General features: G+C 36.1%; 1 protein-coding gene across 1 annotated transcript in view; it reads left to right on the plus strand.

The window, feature by feature from the left end:
• The window catches only part of bcl2b (BCL2 apoptosis regulator b), an 80,372-nt gene continuing 57,528 nt past the window's right edge, over positions 1-22,844 (plus strand). The window contains exon 1 of the mRNA XM_073849686.1: positions 1-954. Within this exon, the coding sequence (XP_073705787.1) occupies positions 460-954 (495 nt within the window). The 5' untranslated portion in view covers positions 1-459. The remainder of the gene's footprint in view (positions 955-22,844) is intronic.

Consider the following 22,844-nt stretch of genomic DNA (forward strand, 5'->3'; position numbering starts at 1 on the left):
TTTCCTCACACTAGCCGCTCCGCCAAAGAAGAAACTCACAAGTGCGTGTGAACATTCGGCGACCAGCCTCTTCCGTCTCCCGCAGCTCTGGACTCTTCTACACGGATAAACGATGACTTACCGTGCGCGGTTCCCACTCAAAACACCAGAGACTTTCTCGCCCGTGCTTACACGGCGTGTTTGTTTATTCTGAGATGGAGGAAGATGCTTAAACCCTCTCTTACATGCCTGGAATTTTCTGCTGGGAACAGAAAGTGGGCGTTTTTCCACACCGAGGATTCATGCGAGTGCTGCAACTTGCAAGTGAGGCAACATGCAGTAAGTTCAGCGTTTGAACGGTTTGCACTTATCTAAAGGTTCATAGAATAGTTGCTGTTTTGCATTGATATGATGAAGATGCGCCTGGATTCATAAGATTGCATTGATTCTGAGGTTATTTAGCGATATATCGAGGAAGCTATGGCACAGGAGAATGTGTATGATAACCGCAGTATCGTGGTTAAGTACATCCACCATAAGCTCTGGAAGAAGGGATACGTTTGGGAAGTGAACGGACACGATGACAGTGTCTCTAATGGACTGATGATGGGGAGGCAGGAGGACAGCGGCGTCTCTCCCAGCTCCCGTCACGACCCGTACAGCGCTCTCCATAAGGTGCTACGGGAGGCCGGGGACGAGCTGGAGCGCTTATATCAGTCGGACTTTGCGGAGATGTCCAAACAGCTGCATCTCACGTCCATCACGGCGCACCAGCGCTTCACCGCAGTCATAGACGAGCTGTTCAGGGACGGCGTGAACTGGGGCAGAATCATCGCTTTTTTCGAGTTCGGAGGGACCGTTTGTGTTGAATGCGTTAATAAGGAGATGACAGCGCAGGTGGATAACATAGCGGGATGGATGACCGAGTACCTAAACGGGCCGCTGCACGGCTGGATCCAGGAGAACGGCGGCTGGGTATGTAATTAACTCAATATATACCTCACGTCCGAATACGCAGAGTCGCTCACTCCGCCTTTGCTCCTACGTCATGCGTTTAAAGCGCGTTGCGCGTCCTCCGATTGGCCAACAGCGCTGTCCGTTAAAATGCGCTAGCCAATAAGCGGCGGCAATTTGTCACACCCCTCTCACGCCTCCGCGGTGAGGCTGGTACGTGAAGCCGTCAATGACAGCTGCTGTCTGCAGAGCTGAAGGTGTGGTTCTCCTGTGCACAACTTTCAGGAACTGCTGTTGATTCATGCAAACAGGAGGATGTTTAGTCTTATACAGCAACCAGTTATATGAGCGCTGATATTTACTCACCAAACCAAGTGTTTAATTTACTCCGGGCTATTCCTGTCCTGAGTGCAATGGCTCGGCTCGTGATGAGACGCGTGTGATATTGTTCAAACTGAACTTCATTAGTTTTCTGCTCAGGTGTACCTGGAATACAGGTACTAGATTAGCACTACCAGAATTTGAAATGAAAACTAGTTAAGCACAGAAATTTAGCAGTTCTGCACAGCAAAATTAGCTTTTCTTACTTTCTAACCAAAATATCTACAAATTCTTAAATCAAGGAGGATTTTCAAGACAAGTAAAATTATTTTCTTGTTTTCAAAAAAAAAAAAAAAAAAAAGTCAAAATTAAGTGAGCTTTTGCGTAGAGCAAGCAAAATAATCTGCCAATGGGGTAAGCAACAAAATCTTATTTTAAATTTAAATTCTTACCCCATTGGCATATTATTTAGCTCGTTTCAAGCAAAAACACACTTAATTGTAACTTTAATTTTAACTTAACTTTTACTCATCTAGAAAATCCTTCTTGATTTAAGAATTTTTAGATATTTTAGCTGGAAACAAGACAAAAAATCTGAGTAAGAAAAGCATTGCATTTTTTTGCAGCGTGTGAAGGGTTGGCTTTCATTTTAAGTGTTCTTAAGAGTATTTCTGGTGAAACAGACAGTAACATAACCCAAGAAGATGCAAAGATTAAGTTATTGGGTAAAAAAATCAAGTCTTACACAATATTTCCTAAAATTTGACTTTTGCAATCATGCCAGCCAACTTCAACACAGCATGGCTGGGTATGCAACAAAATAGAAGATAAAAGGTTTATATGATTTTTTTTGTTTGTTATTTATTTATAATTAGCCTTTTTAGTAATATTTAAAATGAAGACTTGTAAAAACAAGCAGGAAGCCTTATAAAGTTGGCATTAGGGATGTTAACCGATGACCGTTTGACCGGTGGTTGACCGTATCAACGTTAACCGGTCAAAGTTGTCGGTAGTCGGTTAAAAAAAAAAAAAAGTGCCGGTGCGTCTTTTACGCATTCTGAAGGTGCCTGTTTTATCCATTGGTTTTATCATGTTGCAGTCTATTAGGCCAGGGATTCCCAAACTTTTCAGCTCACGACCCCCAAAATAACCGTGCCAGTGACTCGTGACCCCCACTATCCTCGGAAGTGTTTAAAATATACAAACTTTGCGCGCAACGGCGCACATGGGCCAATAGGCCTATCCAAACATCTGCATGTCAACACAAAAGAACACAACGGTCTAACAACTAGGGCTGGTCCGAATACCATTTTTTGAGCTTCGAAGCTTCGGTGGGTGGGGCTGAACATATTCTTCTCTCTAATAAAGGCAGGAATCTCTGTATGTCTTTCTGTTTGCATTTTTATTATGTCGAGAACAGTTCATCCAAACGATTTTTGCTGTGGACCCGAGGGAGTGCAGTGTTGCATTTTGGTGCAATATGGACACACCACACGTTCAGAATTAATAAATTGTAATAGAACATTGCTGGATGCGACGCGCCTCACGCAGGCAGAGCTTATACGCTTCATGAACGGACACCGCGCTAGTGATACAAAACACACTTTTAATAAGGTAGCCTAAAAAATTTTAACAAACAAATCACTCCCAAATCAGAAATTAGCACAGTAATTACTGGCACCGTGAAGGGTAGGCTATTTAAATAAAAGAAGAACGAAAAAAATGGCGCGGTGTTTATATATAAATAAATTATTCATATCTAAATTATTTATAAATAAATATATATATACATTATATATAATGTTTGTGTATATAAGCCTATATAAAATACACAGCCTATGTATATTATGTTGAAACCCAAAATAAATGAGGCCCAAACATTATTAACAAACGTGCGTGTTTATTTGAGCACTTCCGTCAGTGAACAATCAGCCTACAAAACGCTAAAATAAATCAAATAAATAATACATTTAAATATGAATCTAGCCTAAATAAGAATGTTAAATCGGCTATTTAAGAAACATTCGTTGCAAACATTACTAAAACCTCGCCCGGACCTTCTCCGACAGCTCATCAGAATTACTGGCCCAAGTCCGACTGGAACCGGTCTGTTTTCTCTTTCTCTTCCCCATTGCACAGCTGCTGTTTTTAATAGCAAAGTGATTACATTTACTTTCGTTTATTTAGGTTATAAAGTTAATTTAGACATATATTTGGAACACTTTTTATTTGTTAAATTTAAGTTTTTGTTTTTTAAAGTAACGACCAAGTCATCACGATTTCAATTAAAACCCATAGATATAAGCACGCTTTGCAGAACATGGAAGCGCCAGCCAGCGCTATGTGAAACTTCATTTTTGCTCATAAAGGTAAGACTAATATATCATCCGAAACTGTAAAAAAAATAATTTAAATAATTCAAATCGAAAACAAAACTCTTCCAATAGCTATAGGCCTAATGCATATGCATTTAGGTATTAAAGCCGCGTCAATGAGCAAATGGCATCAGGGTCGTCAACTTCATCTTTGTGTCAAATACTAGTTTTTTAATAAATAACTCAAATATCTCCCTACTTTTTCCCCGACACATTCATGGTAATTATTTTTGCTGGGGCTTTGCGGTCAGCTTTAGCCCTAGTTTTGCTTAAACCATTTAAGTGGGCCCGACTGTACTTTATAGTGTCTCTCAAATATTACTCAATTTCTCTTTCTCTCTCTCTCTTTTTTTTTTTTTTTTTTTTTTTTTTGCTGTTTCTGTGTTAGTGGCGCAGCAGTCTGATCTTCTTCATTCATATTTAAGCGCAAATGAGAACCGTTTTGCGGGGGATGCAAGGTGTATGAAAAAAAACAAGGAATATTGAATCTCAAAATTTAAAATCGAATGCCAACCCACCGAACGAATATTCGATTTGAATATTCTGGTCCAGTACTACTAACAACCAATTTTTTAAATAGTAATTTACTCGTTTGTTTAATTTCAACAAAAATAATATCCTAGGGGATTTTTAAAAAGTGACGTGAGTGGCAGTGTGTGTGTGTGTGTGTGTGTGTGTGTGTGTGTGTGTGTGTGTGTGTGTGTGTGAGGGAGGCAGAGCGGCAGAGAGATGCTACAGAGTTGCGAAATTGCAGGCGCGGCTCGAAATGGCTGTTATTTCAAATAGCGTACCATATTTTAAACTAATCGGTTAACCGGTTTCAACCGGCTAATGAGGCTCGGTGGTCGGTCAAGAAATTTTTTAGTTTTCGCCATCCCTAGTTGGCATGCAATTGATCTATTTTCTAAATTTGTCTTGTGTACAATTCACACAACTCAAAATTGTTATTAGCAGAGGAGGAGAATGATAACATGACTTAAAGATACTGCAGCAAATTGAAGTTGGTCTTTTCTAGCTACGTAAGACATAAGCAAGGATATTTTCTGGGATGTCTGGTCCCAATAGGTTAAACGCAGCACATACAGTTGAGATCAAAAATGTACATACACCTAGCAGAATCTGCAAAATGTTATTTGTTTTATCAAAATAAAAAAGGTTCATGCAAAATGCATGTTTTTCTTTTATTTATTACTGACCTGAATGAGATATTTCACATAAAATACATTTTACATTTTATAAAAATGACCCAGTTCAAAAGTTTACATACACTTGATTATTAATATTGTGTTGCTACCTGAATGATCCACAGCTGTGTTTTTTTGTTCAGTGATAGTTGTTCATGAGTCCCTTGTTTGTCTGTAACAGTTAAACTGCCTGCTGTTCTTCAGAAAAATCCTTCAGGTCCCACAAATTCTTTGGTTTTTCAGCATTTTTTGTTTATTTGAACCCTCTCCAGCAATGACTGTATGATTTTGAGATCCATCTTTTCACACTGAGGACAACTGAGGGACTCATATGCAACTATTACAGAAGGTTCAAATGCTCATTGAGAGGAAACAATTATGCATTAAGAGCCAGGGGTGTAAACTTGTGAACAAAATAAAGGCTCTTAATGCATCATTTTTCCTTCTGAAGCATCAGTAAGCGTTTGAACCTTCTGTAATAGTTGCATACGAGTCTCTCAGTTGTCCTCAGTGTGAAAAGATGGATCTCAAAATCATACAGTCATTGTTGGAAAGGGTTCAAATACACAGAAATGCTGAAAAGAATTTGTGGGACCTGAAAGATTTTTCTGAAGAACAGCAGGCAGTTTAACTGTTCAGGACAAACGAGGGACTCATGAACAACTATCACTGAACAACAACAACAACAAAAAACACAGCTGTGGATCATTCAGGTAACAACAAGTATTAAGAATCAAGTGTATGTAAACCTTTGAACAGGGTAATTTTGATAAATTCAACTATTATTTTCTCTTGTAGACTACCGGTATATGTAAACGTCTTTTATGTGAAATATCTTATTCAGGTCAGTGCTAAAAAATTACATGCGTTTTGTATGATCCCTCTTATTTTGGTAAAATAATTAACATTTTGCAGATTCTGCAAGGTGTAAACATTTGACTTCAGTGGTATGGCCTTTATGTGGCTAGAGGCCACTATAAAACATCTGGGCATATGGGTATTTAACCTTTCTTTTTTCTATTTAATGAAAAAAAAGACACCCTTCCCCTTTATTGTTGATAATTACAATTAAACATGCAACTAATAAGTTGATTTCACAATGTAGTAAGTATCTATTTTAAGAAGCCATAACCTGGCATGCCATTCAGTTTCAGGCTTTCCACTTTTGAGGAGGAACTCAAGAAACATGCTGCTTTTTTTGAATGCCCACTGAGAATATGACCTTTCAATAATGAACTCTTTCGAACTGAAAGGTGACAAACATAACTGAGCGAGAACTTGTGGTTTTGTGCAGGACGCAACATTAGCTTGGTACGTTCATCCAGAACTTCCCCTCATTCATTCACATCTCTGTTCTACTACTGCAGACCGCAACATTATTATAGTCCTAGTTAGTGTGTTAGAACAAAGACTTAATGTGGCTGTGCATAATTCAAAGCACTGTGTCCACAGGGTATTCATCAATAATTCAAAAGCTGTATTTCATCTTTAAGGAAGAAAAGTTTAACATGCCTCGCGAGTCCTGACCTTTTGAAAGTGGAAACTACTGACACATATCAAAGTAGTACACCTTCGCTGACCTGAACATCAGGAAAGGGTCCCTCTATTTACACATTTATTTCCATTCACAGCTCTGAAATAGACCAGAACGCTTCAGAGCAGCTTAACATGCCTGAGTCACTCTGACAAGTGCCTGTCTTATCAAACAATAGAAATACTGCAAATAAAAGAAACCCTGCTAGCTATTGAAATAACTTGGACTTAAGCAATCAGACATCACACATGGTTTTCTGTTGACAAATGATAAAATAGATGAAAAAAAATTTAGTTTCAGTGCAGCATCTTCATGCTAGGCATGTTTTATGTTTGATTGATGCTGTCGGTTAAACTTTATTACCATTGACAGTTGACATTTTAAAGAGATCCTGTTTCACTCACTCGACCAGTGGATCCCATTTCCTAAATATCATTTAGCATTTGACATTTCTCAGTGCAGAAGTGACCAGAGATGCTTATAAGTGACCGTAAAAGTCCTGTGTCTGTTCCATGTCAAAGGTGTATATGAAATGTCATGTCCTCTAAACATTGAGCTGTTACAGTAGATTAAGTGTTTCATTCACCTCCATTCAAACACGTGAGTAAAACAGGAATGCAAGCATAATGTGTTTTGCTGCATACAAAAGTTCACATTTCTAACTTGCAGAAGATAATTGACCAGTAGACCTTATGTGGCAGAGAATCGTTAAAGGGGTCATCGGATGCAAAACTCACTTTTACATGTTGTTTAAACATTAATGTGTGTTGGCAGTTTGTGATAAATGATAAAAATCCACCCAGTAGTATTTTTTTAATCTTTTAAAAGTAATATCCCTTTTTAAAATCAGGTCATTCTCAGCTTCTTGTCGGTGTGATGGCACACAGTTGATTGACATGAGCGCCTTACCTTAGACCCGCCCTCACCGAGCTGAAACAGTCCGACTCTGATCGCCATTGTGTGGCTCAGGTGCAGACAAGAATTGCTGCGTCCCAATTCGCATACTATCCGTCCTAAATAGTATTCGAAAACAGAATAAGTATGTCCCAAATCGTAGTATGTTTGAAAAAGTATTCCAAAGATTCCCGGATGGTCTACTACTTAACTTCAGAATTCGAAGTGCGGATCAGTGCACACTCCAACGGCTAATATTGCCCACAACACATTGCGCGGCGAACGAGGATTCGATTAGAACTACAAACACGAATAAAAAGTGTTAAAAAACTACAAATATGGCGGATATGCGTGACCAATGGACAGGTAGAGAAAGGGGTTTGAGTGATAAATAATCAATGTGTAACCTGATAAAAAATATTTTTTTAATGTTATCCGTGTTATATTTCATGTGCAGCAACATTATGAACTTTTATAATGATAGGGTTGGTCATTAACGTTTAAATGCATAATTATGCAAACACAAGAGCAGAGTTCTCGGCATGAAAGACTCGTGAAAGAAATTTCTCTCTAATACGGTAGGAAATTAAATTAAACAAATACATATAAATATTAACTGTGATGATTGACAGGGCAGTTTAAACAGTGACAGGATTCAGGTAACTAAGCAACAGAGCGTCCGTTAAAGAAGCAGTTATGACGAAGTAGTACGTCCCAAAGCTTGCCTGCTATTCTGCTACATACTCAAAAGTATGTACTTTTTCTTCACAAAAAGAGTACATACTTTTAATGCATAGTATAAGTAGGCGAATTGGGACGCAGCAAATGTCTCCGATTGAGCGATTGAGGTGTTCTGTCGTTGGATGTACTGTAATAATGAACACAGCAGTCGTCATTTACTGAAGATGCAGAGGAAAACGTTACTTTCGTTTTTAAAAGGAAAGCGCCGATCCCGATCGACATATGGTCTATGTTCGTGCGAATCGTTCCTGATACAGCTTCACCCACAGCAGAAGTGAGTATAAAGGTTTTTTTATGCATCTTTGTGAATGGCCTTTCTTAATAATCTGCTTGTTGGCAAGTTTCACCACTAAATGCAGCTAAACGCGGCATTACGTAAACATTACGTCTCATAATCCCAGAGAGGGGCGGCGCGAGCAGAGCTCGGTGGCATTTAATTAAATTTTGACAAGGTAAAAGGCAGTTTTTTTACATTACTATTGAGAATTTTTAACCAAATTATATTATATATATAAATATATAATATGTATAAGACCCTAAAGAATCATTTGAACTTGTGGAAAAAGGGCATCCGATGACCCCTTTAAAAATCTGTGTTTGATTTACTTATTGTATGCTTAACAAAAGTTATCATGAGCATTGTAATGTTCGAGGCGGATGTCATAACAAATGTCAGTAGACCTGGAGGATTATAAAACGAGCAGTTCATTCATAAATTTGCACAACCGCACCTTCACGCTGTGGAAATACAAAAGCGCAGTGCTGAAAAGGTGCAGATCTTAAGTTTTAGTGGCACAATGCAAAATAAATAAATAAAAAATAAATGAAGTGGAGCAGATAGTGTAAAAAGTAGAGAAGATGTTGTAGGAACATTTTAAATCTATTATCAGTTGTAATTTATTATTATTCCTAATCCAATGTAGCATCAGGATGATTACTATTTGGGCATTTTAGAATTTAATTTTAACTTTGTCTACTTGGCTAATCAAAAGACATCTTAGTTCCCCAACTCTGTGGATTATTCTTAATACTTAAAAACATTTTCAAAAATGAAAAAAAGATTAAATATTAGAGTACTACTTTTTTGTAAAATAAGTATCATTTAATGTGCTAACATTAAATTCTTTATATTTCAGCATTGTACCGTCATCTGCCACTCTGCTCTTTAGAAATCACACAAGAAGACAATATTAACCCAAAATTCATAATTTATCATTTATAAAACCCAAAAATGCAAATTACTCACCCTCAAGCTAACCTAGATGTATATTACTTTCTTCTTTCAGACGAATACAATCAGAGTTATATTAAAAAATGTCCTGGCTCTTACAAGCTTTATAATGGCAGTAAATGGGTGTTGAGCACAAAAAAGTGCATCCATCTATCATAAAAAGTGCTCCACACTTGGGTTAATAATAAAGCTTTCTGAAGTGAATCGATGCGTTTTTGGAAGAAAAATATCTATTTAAAACTTTATAATTTCTAGCATCCGCTAACTGGTCGTATGCATGTTCACAAGAGAGTGGCGTAGCATAGGCTATTTTTTTGAGTGAAATACGTACCATTTAATGTACTGTCATTAAATTATTTAAATTTCAGCAATTTATCAGTCACCTGCCACCCTCTTTTAGACACTATGAACATTAACCCAAAATTCATAATTTATTATTCATGAAAATAGAAGTTCTAGAGTGTGATATCATATCCTGTTGCCCATATTCATATTCATTTGACAATGCCAAACGCTCTTAAAAATAAAGGCTCCAAAGAGGTGTTTTTGCGGTGATCCCATATAAGAACCATTTTTGGTTCCCCAAAAAACCTTTCAGTGAACCATTTTGAAGATGATGTTAAAAATCTAAAGAAGCTTTTTCAACTATAAAAAACCTTTTCTGCATTTGAAAGGTTCCATGAAAGTTCAAGGTTCTTCATTGAACCATTGATGCCAATAAAGAACCTTTGAAGAGTGAATGTGTGACCACTAACTTGGCTAGAAAGTAAAGATTAACTATCTATTAACTACATATAGTTCAGCCAAAAATGGGATAGTTTTTTTGGGATAGTTCAGCCAAAAATGAAAATTACCCCATGATTTACTCACCCTCAAGCCATCCTAGGTGTACATGACTTTCTTCTTTCAGATGATCAGAGTTATATTAGAAACTGTCCTGGCTCTTCCAAGCTTTATAATGGTAGTGAATGGGTGTTGAGATTTTGAAGGAAAATAAGTGCATCCATCCATCATAAAAAGTGCTTCATATGGATCTCAAAGGGTAATACAGGCATTGTGAAGCATATCAATGTGTTTGTGTAAAAATATCCATATTTAAAACTCTATAAACTGTAATTTCTAGCTTCCGCTAACTGTCATATGTGTGTATATGAGAGAGTGGTGTTCCAGTGGATGACGTAGGATGTAAGCATAGCATAAACTCATTTTTAAGTGAAATAAGCACCATTTAATGTACTGTCATTAAATTATTTATATTTCAGCATGGTATCAGTCATCTGCCAACCTGTTTTTTAGACACTATAAACATTAAACCAAAATTCATGATTTATTATTCATGAAAACAGAAGTTCTAAAGTGTGATATCATATCCTATTGCCCATATTCATTACGACTGACATGGTCAAACACTCTTAAAAATAAAGGCTCCAAAGAGGTGTTTTTGCAGTGATGCCATAGAAGAACCATTTTGAAGAACATGTTAAAAATCTAAAAAACCTTTATCCACTGTAAAGAACCTTTTCTGCATTTGAAAGGTTCCACTGATGTTTAAGGTTCTTCATTGAACCATTGATGCCAATAAATAACCTTTATTCTTAAGAGGCGAATGTGTGGCCGTTAACTTGGCTAGAAAGTAAAGATTATCTATTAACTACACTGTAAATTTTGGTATGTTAACATTGCTTGAAACTATCTGGCCATGTATATGACTTTCTTCTTTCAGATGAATACAATCTGAGTTATATTAAAAAAATGTCCTGGCTCTTCCAAGCTTTAAAATGGAAGTGAATGGGTGTTGAGATTTTAAAATCCAATAAAGTGCATCCATCCATCATAAAAAGTACTCCACTCAGCTCCAGGGGTTAATAAAGGCCTTCTGAAGTGAATTGCTAAGTTTGTGTAAGAAAAATATCCATATTTAATACTTTATAAACCGTAATCTCTAGACTTTATTATCCCCCTGGAGCCATGTGAAGCACTTTTTATGATGGATGAATGCACTTTTTTGTACTTCAAAATCTCAACACCCATTCACTGGGTGGGCATTTTTAAATATAACCCCAATTGTATTCATCTGAAAGAAGAAAGTCATATACACCTGTGATGACTTGAGGGTGAGTAAATCATAGGGTAATTTTCATTTTTGGCTGAACTATCACTTTAAGTTCACTACATATATTTAAGTTTACTCAGAAGCCAATTTATGAAAACTTGAATATGCCTAACTCCAGATTTTCCTCCAGCAATAAGCAATATATAACAAATTGATATTTACAGTTTAAAGAGTCACAGTGAAAATCCACAAAATGATTGCTTATTTGTAAGCTAATATATGACAAGCTAGCTGCATGTTATATTAAAGGTTATCATGCACTGTAAACATGCTGTTCTGTAATTATTCGTAGGAACAGAGAGATTGAGATCACAGTGTCTATTGTGGGTTTTCTATAAAAAGAATCAAGTTTACTCGATCTGACGTGGGCAACTAGATACTATAAATCCCGCCAGGGTTTATATTTTCCGCCCTGCACTAAAAACAGTGACGGAGGCGGAAGGCTCATTAACCTTAATGATGACATTTGGACAAGCGAGAGCCGCGTGCGCTCTCAAATCATCCTACCTTCTGTTTCCTGTTTAACACGCGACTTAAAAATAGGTGTCGCTTGTGGGTTTGTGTTGTTGAGTCTGCTCTCTTGCCCCGTACACTTAAAATTTTCATCGAGCTGCATCACAAATCACTGTGTGTTTGTTTAACTCCCCGTCTGGAGCTCAACAACAAGGTACTGTCTGTATTCTGTCCTGTAATTCACCGTGTTCTCATAGACAGTATAAGCCTGTATTCAGAAAATAACACCTTGAGTCATATTCTATATATTTTTCAGTCCGTTTCAATTATACATTGGCCTGGTGGGTTTCAGTCGTCCCATGCAGAGTGATTGCTCTCATCTACGTCCAGAAGAAATCAGCAGACTTTTTGGCACTGTAAAATCTTCTGGATTTAATGGAATGCTAACCGGTGTCTGACAACAAAGTATTACAATCTATTTGTGAAGGATCCCAATAAAAAAGTAGCTATATGTTTTAATTTCAAAAGATCAGCATATTAGAATGATTTCTGAAGGATCATGCACTCTTAAAAATAAAGGTGCTCTAAAAGGTTCTTCACAGCGATGCCATAGATAACCATTTTTGGTTAAAGGTTTCTTTAAATAACCATCTCTTTCTCACCTTTTATAATCGCCACAAAGAACCTTTTGTGTAACAGAAAGGTTCTTCAGATGTTAAAGGTTCTTTATGGAACCATTTAAACAAAAAAGGTTCTTCTAAGGCATTTTTTTTTTCAGAGTGTAGGACACTGAAGACTGTAATGATGCTGAAAATTCAGCTTTGCATCACACTAATAAATTACAATTTAAAATATATTACAGTAGAAAACAAATGTTTTAAATCGCAATAATATTTCACAATTTCAGTGTTTTTACTGTATTTTTGATTAAGTAAATGGTACCTTGGTGAGCAGAAAAGACTTGAATAGTAGTGCTTGTTTGTATGTATGTGTATATATATATATGGGTCAAAATTATCGACTTCTTTTATGCCAAAAATCATTAGGATATTAAGGAAAGATCATGTCCAATGAAGATATTTAGTAAATTTCCTACCGTAAATATATCAAAACTTAATTTTTGATTAGTAATATGCATTGCTAAGAACATGTGCCTGTGGACAACTTTAAAGGCGATTTTATCTTAATATTTCGATTTTTTTGCACCCTCAAGATTTTTAAATAGTTGTATCTCAGCCCCAAATTGTCCTATCCTAACAATCCATACATCAATGAACAGTTTATTTATTCAGCTTTCAGAGCATGTATAAATCTCAATTTCAGAAAATTGACCCTTATGACTGTTTTTTTGGTCCAGGGTCACATATTTATATATATATACATATAAAAGTGGCATTTTCAATGGTCACTTTAGCAAGCTACAAACAAAATGTTTGGTCAAACAGTAGGTTCAGCCAGCTTAAACAGCCCAAACCTTTGATCCTGGGTTTAACTACCCTATTCTCCTCTAAATTCATGTTGGACACCCCTCCCCATTGCACTTCTGTGAACTCTGTGCCAAATGGGCTAGACGTGCCTCCTGCAGACTGAGGAGGTAATGTGCCTGTAGCCCACGTGAGCAGCACCTGTGTTTATTTGTGCGACGTGACAGTAAATGCTGCATGACGTGTTGTGTTGGCAGCTGCTGGGCTCTTAAATTATACACTTCAGCCTGCTGATCCAGGTTCAGCCCAGGGCTGTAGAAGGAGGTTCGCGTGCCATCGGGCCACTCACGAGCCGTAGATATGCTGTCTGCTGATAATGGGACTTTACAAAAGATCCCTGACATTTAGCGAGACATTTACTTGTGTGTCTTTAAAAGGGGGATTTCAGGACTGGCCTTTACAAAATATTCCTCTATTTGCTAGCAGTTGGGGTGGGCACACCTGGACAGGTGATGGAGCACTAAGAGAGAAGTGGTTTGATAATCTTCACACACGGCCCATTGTATGTTCTCTACAGTCTGTCAAGGCTGAAATGTCTCAGGATCAGTTTTACTTTTTAACACTGCTATCGCATTCGGGTCAGTTTTGACCTGGGAGCGGTACACACAAAAAAATGCTTGGTTAAAAACAACCTAGCGCTGGGCAAAATATGGACAAACCCAGCGATTGGGTTGTTTTGATCCACAAAAATTTAACCCATCCTTCTGGATAGTTTTATTTAACTCAGCTATTGTTTAAAAATTACTATATGGCTGGCTTAAAATGAACCCAAAATCAAAAATGCAATTAAAAATCAGAAACATAATTACTAGAGGCATCAGCAATAATCAAAAGGTGAACATTTATTCATAAGCCAATTGAATGGAAAACTTATTTATTTTTATTGCTTTAAAAAAAGTGACACTTATGACTGGTTTTGTGGTCCAGGGCCACATATTAATAAATGCTAATTTCCAACATATTTTGGGTTCATTTTAAGCAAGAAATATAATATTTTTTTAAGCAATAGTTCATAGTTCATACTTAAATAAAATTACCCAGAAGGTTGGGACAAAGCATTGGGTTATTTTCAACCCATCATTAAAAAAACAAAACATTTGAATATGGATTAAGACTACCAAAATACACAATAATTTCTTCAGATTTTTAAAAATAATTTTTAGAAGAACATTTCGAACGAAGTTGTTATCCATTTACACAAAATGTTTATACCTTTCATGTTCGGGTCAGTTTTGAACTTTAGTTTTTGGATTACATCTGAAATTATGGTGAATTTTCTGTCATTTTTACATCTGTTAGATGAATTTGTCTGATAAATACAATTAGACTCTTTCCTGTGTCTTACATATACTTTTAGAACTGGATTTTCTTGGTAAATTTGAAAATGTACACACAAAGATAACATAGACAAAAGATGTAACTGACATAACGAATCAACTAAATTTAATAATAAAAATTTGATAAAGGAAAGAAAGTTTGAAAGTGGAAAGTTAAAGTTTATTCAAGCAAATGAATACATTTAGTTTGAAAACAATCCAGAGTAATATTTAAGTTGTTTTGACGTTGAATTGTTAGAAAAAGAATATGTAGTTTCATAACTTTGGACTGTTTTTTAAGCATGAGTTATAAGTTCAAAGGCATTTAATTAAATTCTAGTTGTAGTTTATATATATATATTTTTTTTTTACAATAAAATACTAAAATAAAATTTTGAAAAATAAAAAACCCTCAGACTCAACATTCACACGGGTTGCCAGATTTAAGAGATACAACAAGAACGAGTGCAATTAAGAGGCACCATAAGTTTATAAGTTGATATATCCAGGTTTTAAAATTCCTCTGCTCATAGAGCTTTAAAATAGATGCTGAGCATTTTTAGGTCGGGTTGAATCTGCGATCTCTGGCAACCCAGGGTGTCAAAATACTATTGGTTAATTTGGCAGTGGCCGGAGTCAGAGCAAATCGAAAACAGAACCGTGTAGGTGTATTTTTATGTTTAATAAGGCTCAGAGGTGGCAATAAAATTCATAAATTCATGATGAGATGTATAATATGTGAAACATGAAATAATGTTTTAAATATAAAATTCTGAATATAGAAATATTAAATGATTTAAATAACTGAAAAGATACTTTAAAAATGAAACTAAAACTACCAGCAGGTGGCAGTAAGTCACTGATTTAAATACTGAATAACGAATTAATTTGATTAGTTAAAATGGTTGATTCATTCAGGAATAAATCAAGTGTCTTTAAGAATGGGGAACTGAATCATTGAATCATTAGATTCGTTTAAAAATGCACTTTCATTCATAAATGAAACACCGCTGTGTTTGAATGGAGATGCGCAGCAACTCACTTGTGACTTGTTTTTGACGACAAAATAGAGTAAAATCAGGCAATAGTGTTATAGTCAGACAATGTAAGTCACTTAATATTAACTTATTGATTATTTAACTGTTGTATTAAATAGAGTTGGGGTACTCGGACTTGTACTCGGACTCGAGTCCGGTCTCGAGTACAATTTTTAGCGGACTCGGACTTGTCACGGACTCGGATGCATTTTGACTCGGACTTGACTCGGACTCGAGCTTTTCGGACTCGGGAATTATTGCCGAGTCCAGCCGAGTCCAGGGACAGTTGATGGAAATTTTACTGACTCGATGCATTATTACGAAAGTGACATTCAGTATTATTGGCATGTGTTTTAAAGTCTTGCCGGTAGGCTACTTGAAAGCCTGCCTCTCAGTCAGCGCACAATGCTGAATTAAACTCTTTCTCTATTGCTACACACTTACACGAAAGGTAATGTCAAAATGCATCGTCTTGGAGAGCATTCATGTAAATGCTATCGGTTTTGTGTTGAGTTAGAAATACAGATGTGTCAAAATATATGATCTGTGCGTCCGGTCTTAAAGCGACAGCAGTGTAAACCTGCCACAGACTGCGTCATAATCAAACAACAAAATAAAAAGAGAAAATCACTCACTGCTCTTGATTGAAGCAGTTTAGCAATTTTAATAAGAATCATCTATATTTATTATATACGGTGAAGATTGTAGAGAGTTTTATTTTTACATTTATTACTTCATTAAATGTTTGTAGTACACTACTTTACTATATAGATCAATCTGAAAAACTTATAAAACTATTTCATTTGTATTTTGATTATTATATTTATTTATGCTTTTGCTTGTAATTAATTATTAGACTGTTTATTTTCCTTCAGTAAGCTTGAGAATGTTTTACTTACTTGGGTGTGCATTATTTTCTAATAATTCAATGGCCCGTTGTCAATAGACCAATTTGGAGTAGACGTTACAGTTATGTCAGTAAAAAAATACTATTTAAACCTATAACATTTTACATTTACCTATTTTATCTCATAATTCAGAATTTTTTTATGTCGTTTATATGTTGTATTTAAGACTTTAGAACTCAATTTAACGCAGCAATAGCAAGTTTGTCAGTTCTGAGGGAAAAAATAAACTCATGACTTTAGCTGAGAGGAAAAGGGAGAATGTATTTTCTTATCAGAATTGTGAGATATAATCTCGAAATTGAGAAAATAAAGTCAGAATTTTATTCTTTTATTCCATGACTTCCATGTCATTAACCCTCACAGCCTCATTTTCATCTAAGAAAAATATGTCACTAGCTGTCCATCTCTTCACCTACCCCTCCCTTTATCACAGATTCATTCTTTTACTCGTAGGTACAGTCCTGTCCTTCCCTTATAATTCCCACATTGTCCTTCCCACATTCTAAAAGCTGTTTCACTCTGAAATATGTCATAATATCAAGTCAGTCATAACTTCTGTTACATGACTTTAAGTTTGCTGAGCAGGACACTAATGAGATGGTGTGAAATAAAAAAATCAAAATGGCAATATGCAACAGAGGTTTCCTTTTGTTACATTTAAATTGTCATTGCCTTATTGTAGTTGTACAAATTAAAACAAGGTTAAGATACTGACAAACAGTAGTTTTTAGTTGGACTCGGTCGGACTCGACTCGGACTCGACCCATTTGGACTCGGACTTGAGTCCGACTCGCCCCATTTTGGACTCGGACTTGACTCGGACTCGACTGGTTAAAGACTCGGACTCGACTCGGACTCGACTTACGTGGACTCGACCCAACACTAGTATTAAATCAATATCTCATTTACAAACTCCCCTAAAAATCAATAAAAGCTGTCACTCATTTTAGTTCAACACAATCTCACAAAGTTCCATTACAGCCAACAAAGCTCTCTACACTGCACAATCAATCTCTTATTTATACCCTCTACACTTTGTTTATAAAAGATTTGTGAGATATGTCCGTGACACATTACTTAATGTTGCAAAAACACGTAGAAACCTTTGAAGCTCCCCTGAGCGCAAACACAAATACGCTGATCGGGTCAGTCGCACATGGTGCTCCTAAATATTTTTTCATAGTCGCACGTGGATCCGAATAAAATGGTTGCACTGCAGTGCCCTGAGGAATAAGATAGGATACAGTTTTTTAATGCAATAAGAGGGTTAAACTTAACATGACGTTCACAACCCATTTGATGCATCAGCATATGTCAGTAGCAGAGAGCGTATGAATCAATGGAAAAATGTTGACGCAACTGAAACAAGTTTCACGCCAGCATGGCACCAATGGCCACTTGTACAGTATGACAGCACAGTTGCTAGTGAAGGGCTTAAGACTATCTGTGTTCTTGTGGTGGCATCAGCTTGTCAGCGTTGTCATGATGTCATTGTCCTGAGGCTCTAGAGTATTCAGTCACATGGCATTTACTGTATGACTAGTGCCAAAAGTTATCAGTATGCAGGTGGCATACGTCAGCAGCTGGCGTTGAGATGAATGGGCATGCTGACGGATACCCATATCTATTCCTGAAACTTACCATTTATTCCATTGTGTGGTTTCAAGTTTCACTCCGTCTCATCATTATGGCTCTTTACTATCAATAGAACAATCAGAACTATTACTGACAAGAACGTCCTGTAGTTCTCATTTCAGATGCCTCTGTAAAAGATTATCATTCTGATTTATTTGCTTAGGGGATATGAGAGTGGAACAAGAGCCATGTGCAGGAAGTGGAGAGCCACTAATGAAAGTTAAGAGTGGAAGAAGTCCTTGGGCTGCCTTTCACGTCACATGCTTCACGTCATGTCCTTCCACACACTGAAATATGAACCATAAATGGACTGCATTTAAGAATAACTGGAAGTTATGTGGAAAATGAGCATTTGGCATCACATTGATAACGTTTGGTTACACTTGAATTGCTCAGGTGGTTGTCTTTTGTAACTCTAGGAGAATTATGTTTAATTTAAAGGGATAGTTCACGCAAAAATGTAAACTCACTTTTTTGTTGTTTCAACTCTGTATGACCTTGTTTTTTCTGTGGAACACAAAAGAAGTCATTGGCCTCACTGATTTTTAAATATCTTATGTCCAAGTTGGTTCCTGATGTAAAGTGTCAGTTTGAAATCTCTTTTGACTGTATTTGTGAAAAACTGAGCACAGCTTGAAGGTTGAGACATTATGTCTCTTCCGAACCTTTTACTCATGAAAGAAATCTGAGAAACGAGATTTAAGCATTTAATCTCATTAAAATAAGTTTAAAGTTGGCATGAAATGAAAATTCACGATTTTGTCTAAAGAATGTTATATTGTGAACAATTCATCCATGTAAATGTAAAAAAAAAAATTGACCTTATAATTTTAATCAAAATGTCAAAACTTCTCTCTGGTGATGTATGCCAGGCTTCTCCAGTCATTTAATCTGTTTCACCCCTGCCTCTTTCTTACAATCAATTGCAAGCTTGCATATTCAGATCTGCCTCCATCCAATCAACAACCGGTGCGCAAAACTAAGTCCCACCCTACATTTTGTTCTTTTTCAATGAACCATAGACTTTTTTCTCAATTCCAGGGTTCTCAGAAGTGTAAGTCGTCATATAAAAACTATATTTTTTGCATTCACATCTGATCCAAAAGCAAAAGATAAAACCCAACCATAGCATTTTTGACTTTCCAAAAAAAGTGAAATGTAAATAAGAAACAAAGTAATAAAAAAGTATAGTCTTATAGATGTACATAATTAAAAAATGAAAATAAAATAAAAAAGCTAGATTTATGATGTTAATAACTGTGGAAACACATCATCACAATCTAAGGGTCCACCTAGATCAGGGCTGCTCAACCCTGTTCCTGGAGATCTACCTACCTGCAGACTTTTGTTCCAGCCCTGCTCCAACACAGCTGTCTGTAATTATCAAGTGCTACTTAAGAGGTTAATTAGCTGGTTCAGGTGTGTTTGTTCAGAGTTGGAGCTAGGGCTGGGCGATATGGCCAAAAAATAAAATCTCAGATTTTTTAATAGAATAGTTTTTTTTTACCCCCTACTACTTTCAGCATGTAAAGAAACCCCAGCTTTTCCACAATATATATGGGCACCATATATTTTGCAATATATATTGCAACTGAATCAGTGATCGCTTTCCACCAGGCCCCATTCTTATCATACCGCACACAGTAAATGTTTGTAAGTGTTTGTAAGGCAAATAAATATGAATATATATATATATTCATGCTTTTCTCTTGCAGTTATATCGTATATAAAAATATTAAATTTTGGATACAGAAATATTAAATGATTTAAATAACTGAAACGATCTGCCAGCAGGTGACGGCAAGACACTTTTAATTACTGATTTATTTACTGAATCATATCATTAATTTGATTCGTTCGAACGGCTAGTTCATTGAGGAATAAAGCAAGTGACTGTCTTTATGAATGGGAAATTTAATCATTTCACTAGATTCGTTTAAAAAAACGCAAGTTCATTCATAAACGAAACACCGCTGTGTTTGAGTGGAGATGCGCAGCGGCTCAGATGTGACTTGTTGAAATAGAGCAAAATCAGGCAATAGTGTTATAGTCAGAAAATGCAAGTCACTTAATAATAACTTCTTCTTTATTTAACTGCTGTATTAAATCAATACCTCATTTATAAACTCCCTTAAAATTAATAAAAGCTGTTACTCATCTTGGATCGCAATATCACAAAGCTCTATTATAATCAACGACACTCGCTATACTGTACAATCAATCTCTTATTTACACTCTCTCTGCACTTTGTTTATGAAAGGATTCATACGATATGTCTGTGATACATTACTCTACGTTGCAAAAACACGTACAGTGTTTTTAGTGGCTCGCGTTATTTGTTTTCCGTGCCTTTCTGAATACAAATATATATATATTAGTGTATTTCTAATATGGTAAATGCGCGGGGGGAAGGCTGAGACCATTCAGAACTGCTGGAGCCCAGAGAGGAGCATCGGCGGATATTAAAGAGAAAACCAATTTTCATTCAAACAAATCGATGTAAACTACACATTCGAGTTAATCGATAAAAAACGATTTATCGCCCAGCCCTAGTTGAAGCTAAACTGGGTTGGGCACCCCTGACCTAGATGGACGTCACAAAAACAAAGATTTTTCTGCCATATTGTGAAAGAAATCTGTCATTATTTCTATTTCGTAGTCAGGGGCGTCGTAGTTGGGTGAAAAGGGGGACTAAATTACCAGGGCCCCAAGTGGGGGGAGGGCCCCTGAGGAGTGAAATTTAATTGTCCTTTAAATATAATTTTAAGATCACAATAAATGTTGTTAACTAATGTAAATCAGTGATGCGCAGGTCAATGTATAAACAACCCTAATCCGACCGACGTTTTCAACTAACGCAACTCGGACCGCAAAAAAAAAGAAAAAAAAAAGAAAGAAAGAAACTATTGTACCCGACCCGCTTCCTGTCTAATATTTGCGACTGACACCAGCGATTATAGGATATGCGGTGGAGATGCGTTCACTGTCAAACATCATTTGGCATTAATTAGGTAATTTTGTCAAAATAAATGTTCTTGATTCCAAGAAAAATACAGATTGTTCTTGTTGTGATTTATTTTGTCTTTCCTTTATACAGATTTAAATAGTTTCGTTTTTGAAGTACTCTAAATTATGTCAGTAGCTGTGTTTCCATCCACCTATTTTTATGCGCATTTTGGAATATGCGCATAAAAATCTCTGAATGGAAACGCGAAAATGCGCATAAAAAACTTATGCGCACAACTGAGTAGGATAAAATTTTTATCCGATAAGGAAAAATGCGCATAAACTACGATGGAAACACTTTACCGAATAAATTCATCCATGAGCATTAAAAAAGTCATGTGACTTTGCACGCTGGAACGGGATAACTTGACTAACCAGCGGACCCATGTTGTTGCACAGCATCAGAAATGTTGTTTTGGTCATTCTGAAATGTTTCCTTCAGCGGTTTCGTCACTTGCCCACCACGGCACCGGCCCTGCGGTCGTTTTGATTATTTTATAGAAATAAAATTTAGTTCAGTTAGAGAACAAACAGTACAATTAAAAACTGAACGCGGCTGCTCAACAGTCACATCCGCTGCATGAGTCCGATTTCATTTATCACATTAGGAGTAAGGTGAGAAAGGCAAGACGTTGCCGAAAGATTTAGTTTTAAAAGTATTTTGGATTGTAAAAAGGCCTGTTGACTATTTTCGTTTATCTAAGGTGATTTTGGAAGCTCATTGGAAGAACATTCGTTTCTTATTTATTTATTTTTCACCGTGTTTGCCAATTTTCAGTAGGCCTATTTTTCATTAAACTTTGTGGAAGTTATTTAACAGATGTTTATTTGTTTTTGTTAATAAATTAATAATTCTATGTTTAAAATAGACTAAGTGAGTTTGTCGTACTGTTTTGTTGTTGTCCATTCAATTAATTGACGCCGAACTGCCGCTAAATCGAAAGTGAAAGTAAAATGCTTACGGACATTTACAAGCTTTTAAAAGCGCATAAAAGCGTGGAAACGAGAGAAAACTATCCCTCAACCTTTCCCTCGGTGATACCGGTACTGCCCGTGTTGTCACATGTCAATTAACCGCTGGGGAAATCTGAAAATTATTATTTTCATGACTTCTCCTAGTTTTTTTTTTTTTTTTTAATTTACTGCAAGTTTATCAGGAAGGGGCGATTTTGTTCTCTTTGTCTTGTTGGATGGAAACGGTGCTTTATGAGCAAATGTTTTATGCGATGTTCCAGTTTTGCGCATAAGTTAAATTCGCATTTTTGGATGGAAACATAGCTAGTGATTCTACGCGATTAAATATGATCAAGAATTATTTTATTTCGATCTACAGTGTAATAAGAGTTTAGAAAAAGATTAGCCAATAGCCATAAATTATATATATATATATATATATATATATATATATATATATATATATATATATATATATATATATAGAGAGAGAGAGAGAGAGAGAGAGAGAGAGAGAGAGAGAGAGACTACAAGCTTATTCCTTTTTTTCTTAACTTTTAACTTCTTTTAAAAATTATCAAGAATATTAAATCAACTTAATAGGCTAGGTTAACGAATTTTCTTATACAAACATAATGAATGCAATTCAAAACGAAGTTTTTATAGATAAATTCAGGAATTATGAATATGACAAAATAATATTATTTTATATATATTAATTGTAT

Source organism: Garra rufa, chromosome 10 (genome assembly GCF_049309525.1).
Source record: "Garra rufa chromosome 10, GarRuf1.0, whole genome shotgun sequence".
In the NCBI taxonomy this organism is placed as follows: domain Eukaryota; kingdom Metazoa; phylum Chordata; class Actinopteri; order Cypriniformes; family Cyprinidae; genus Garra; species Garra rufa.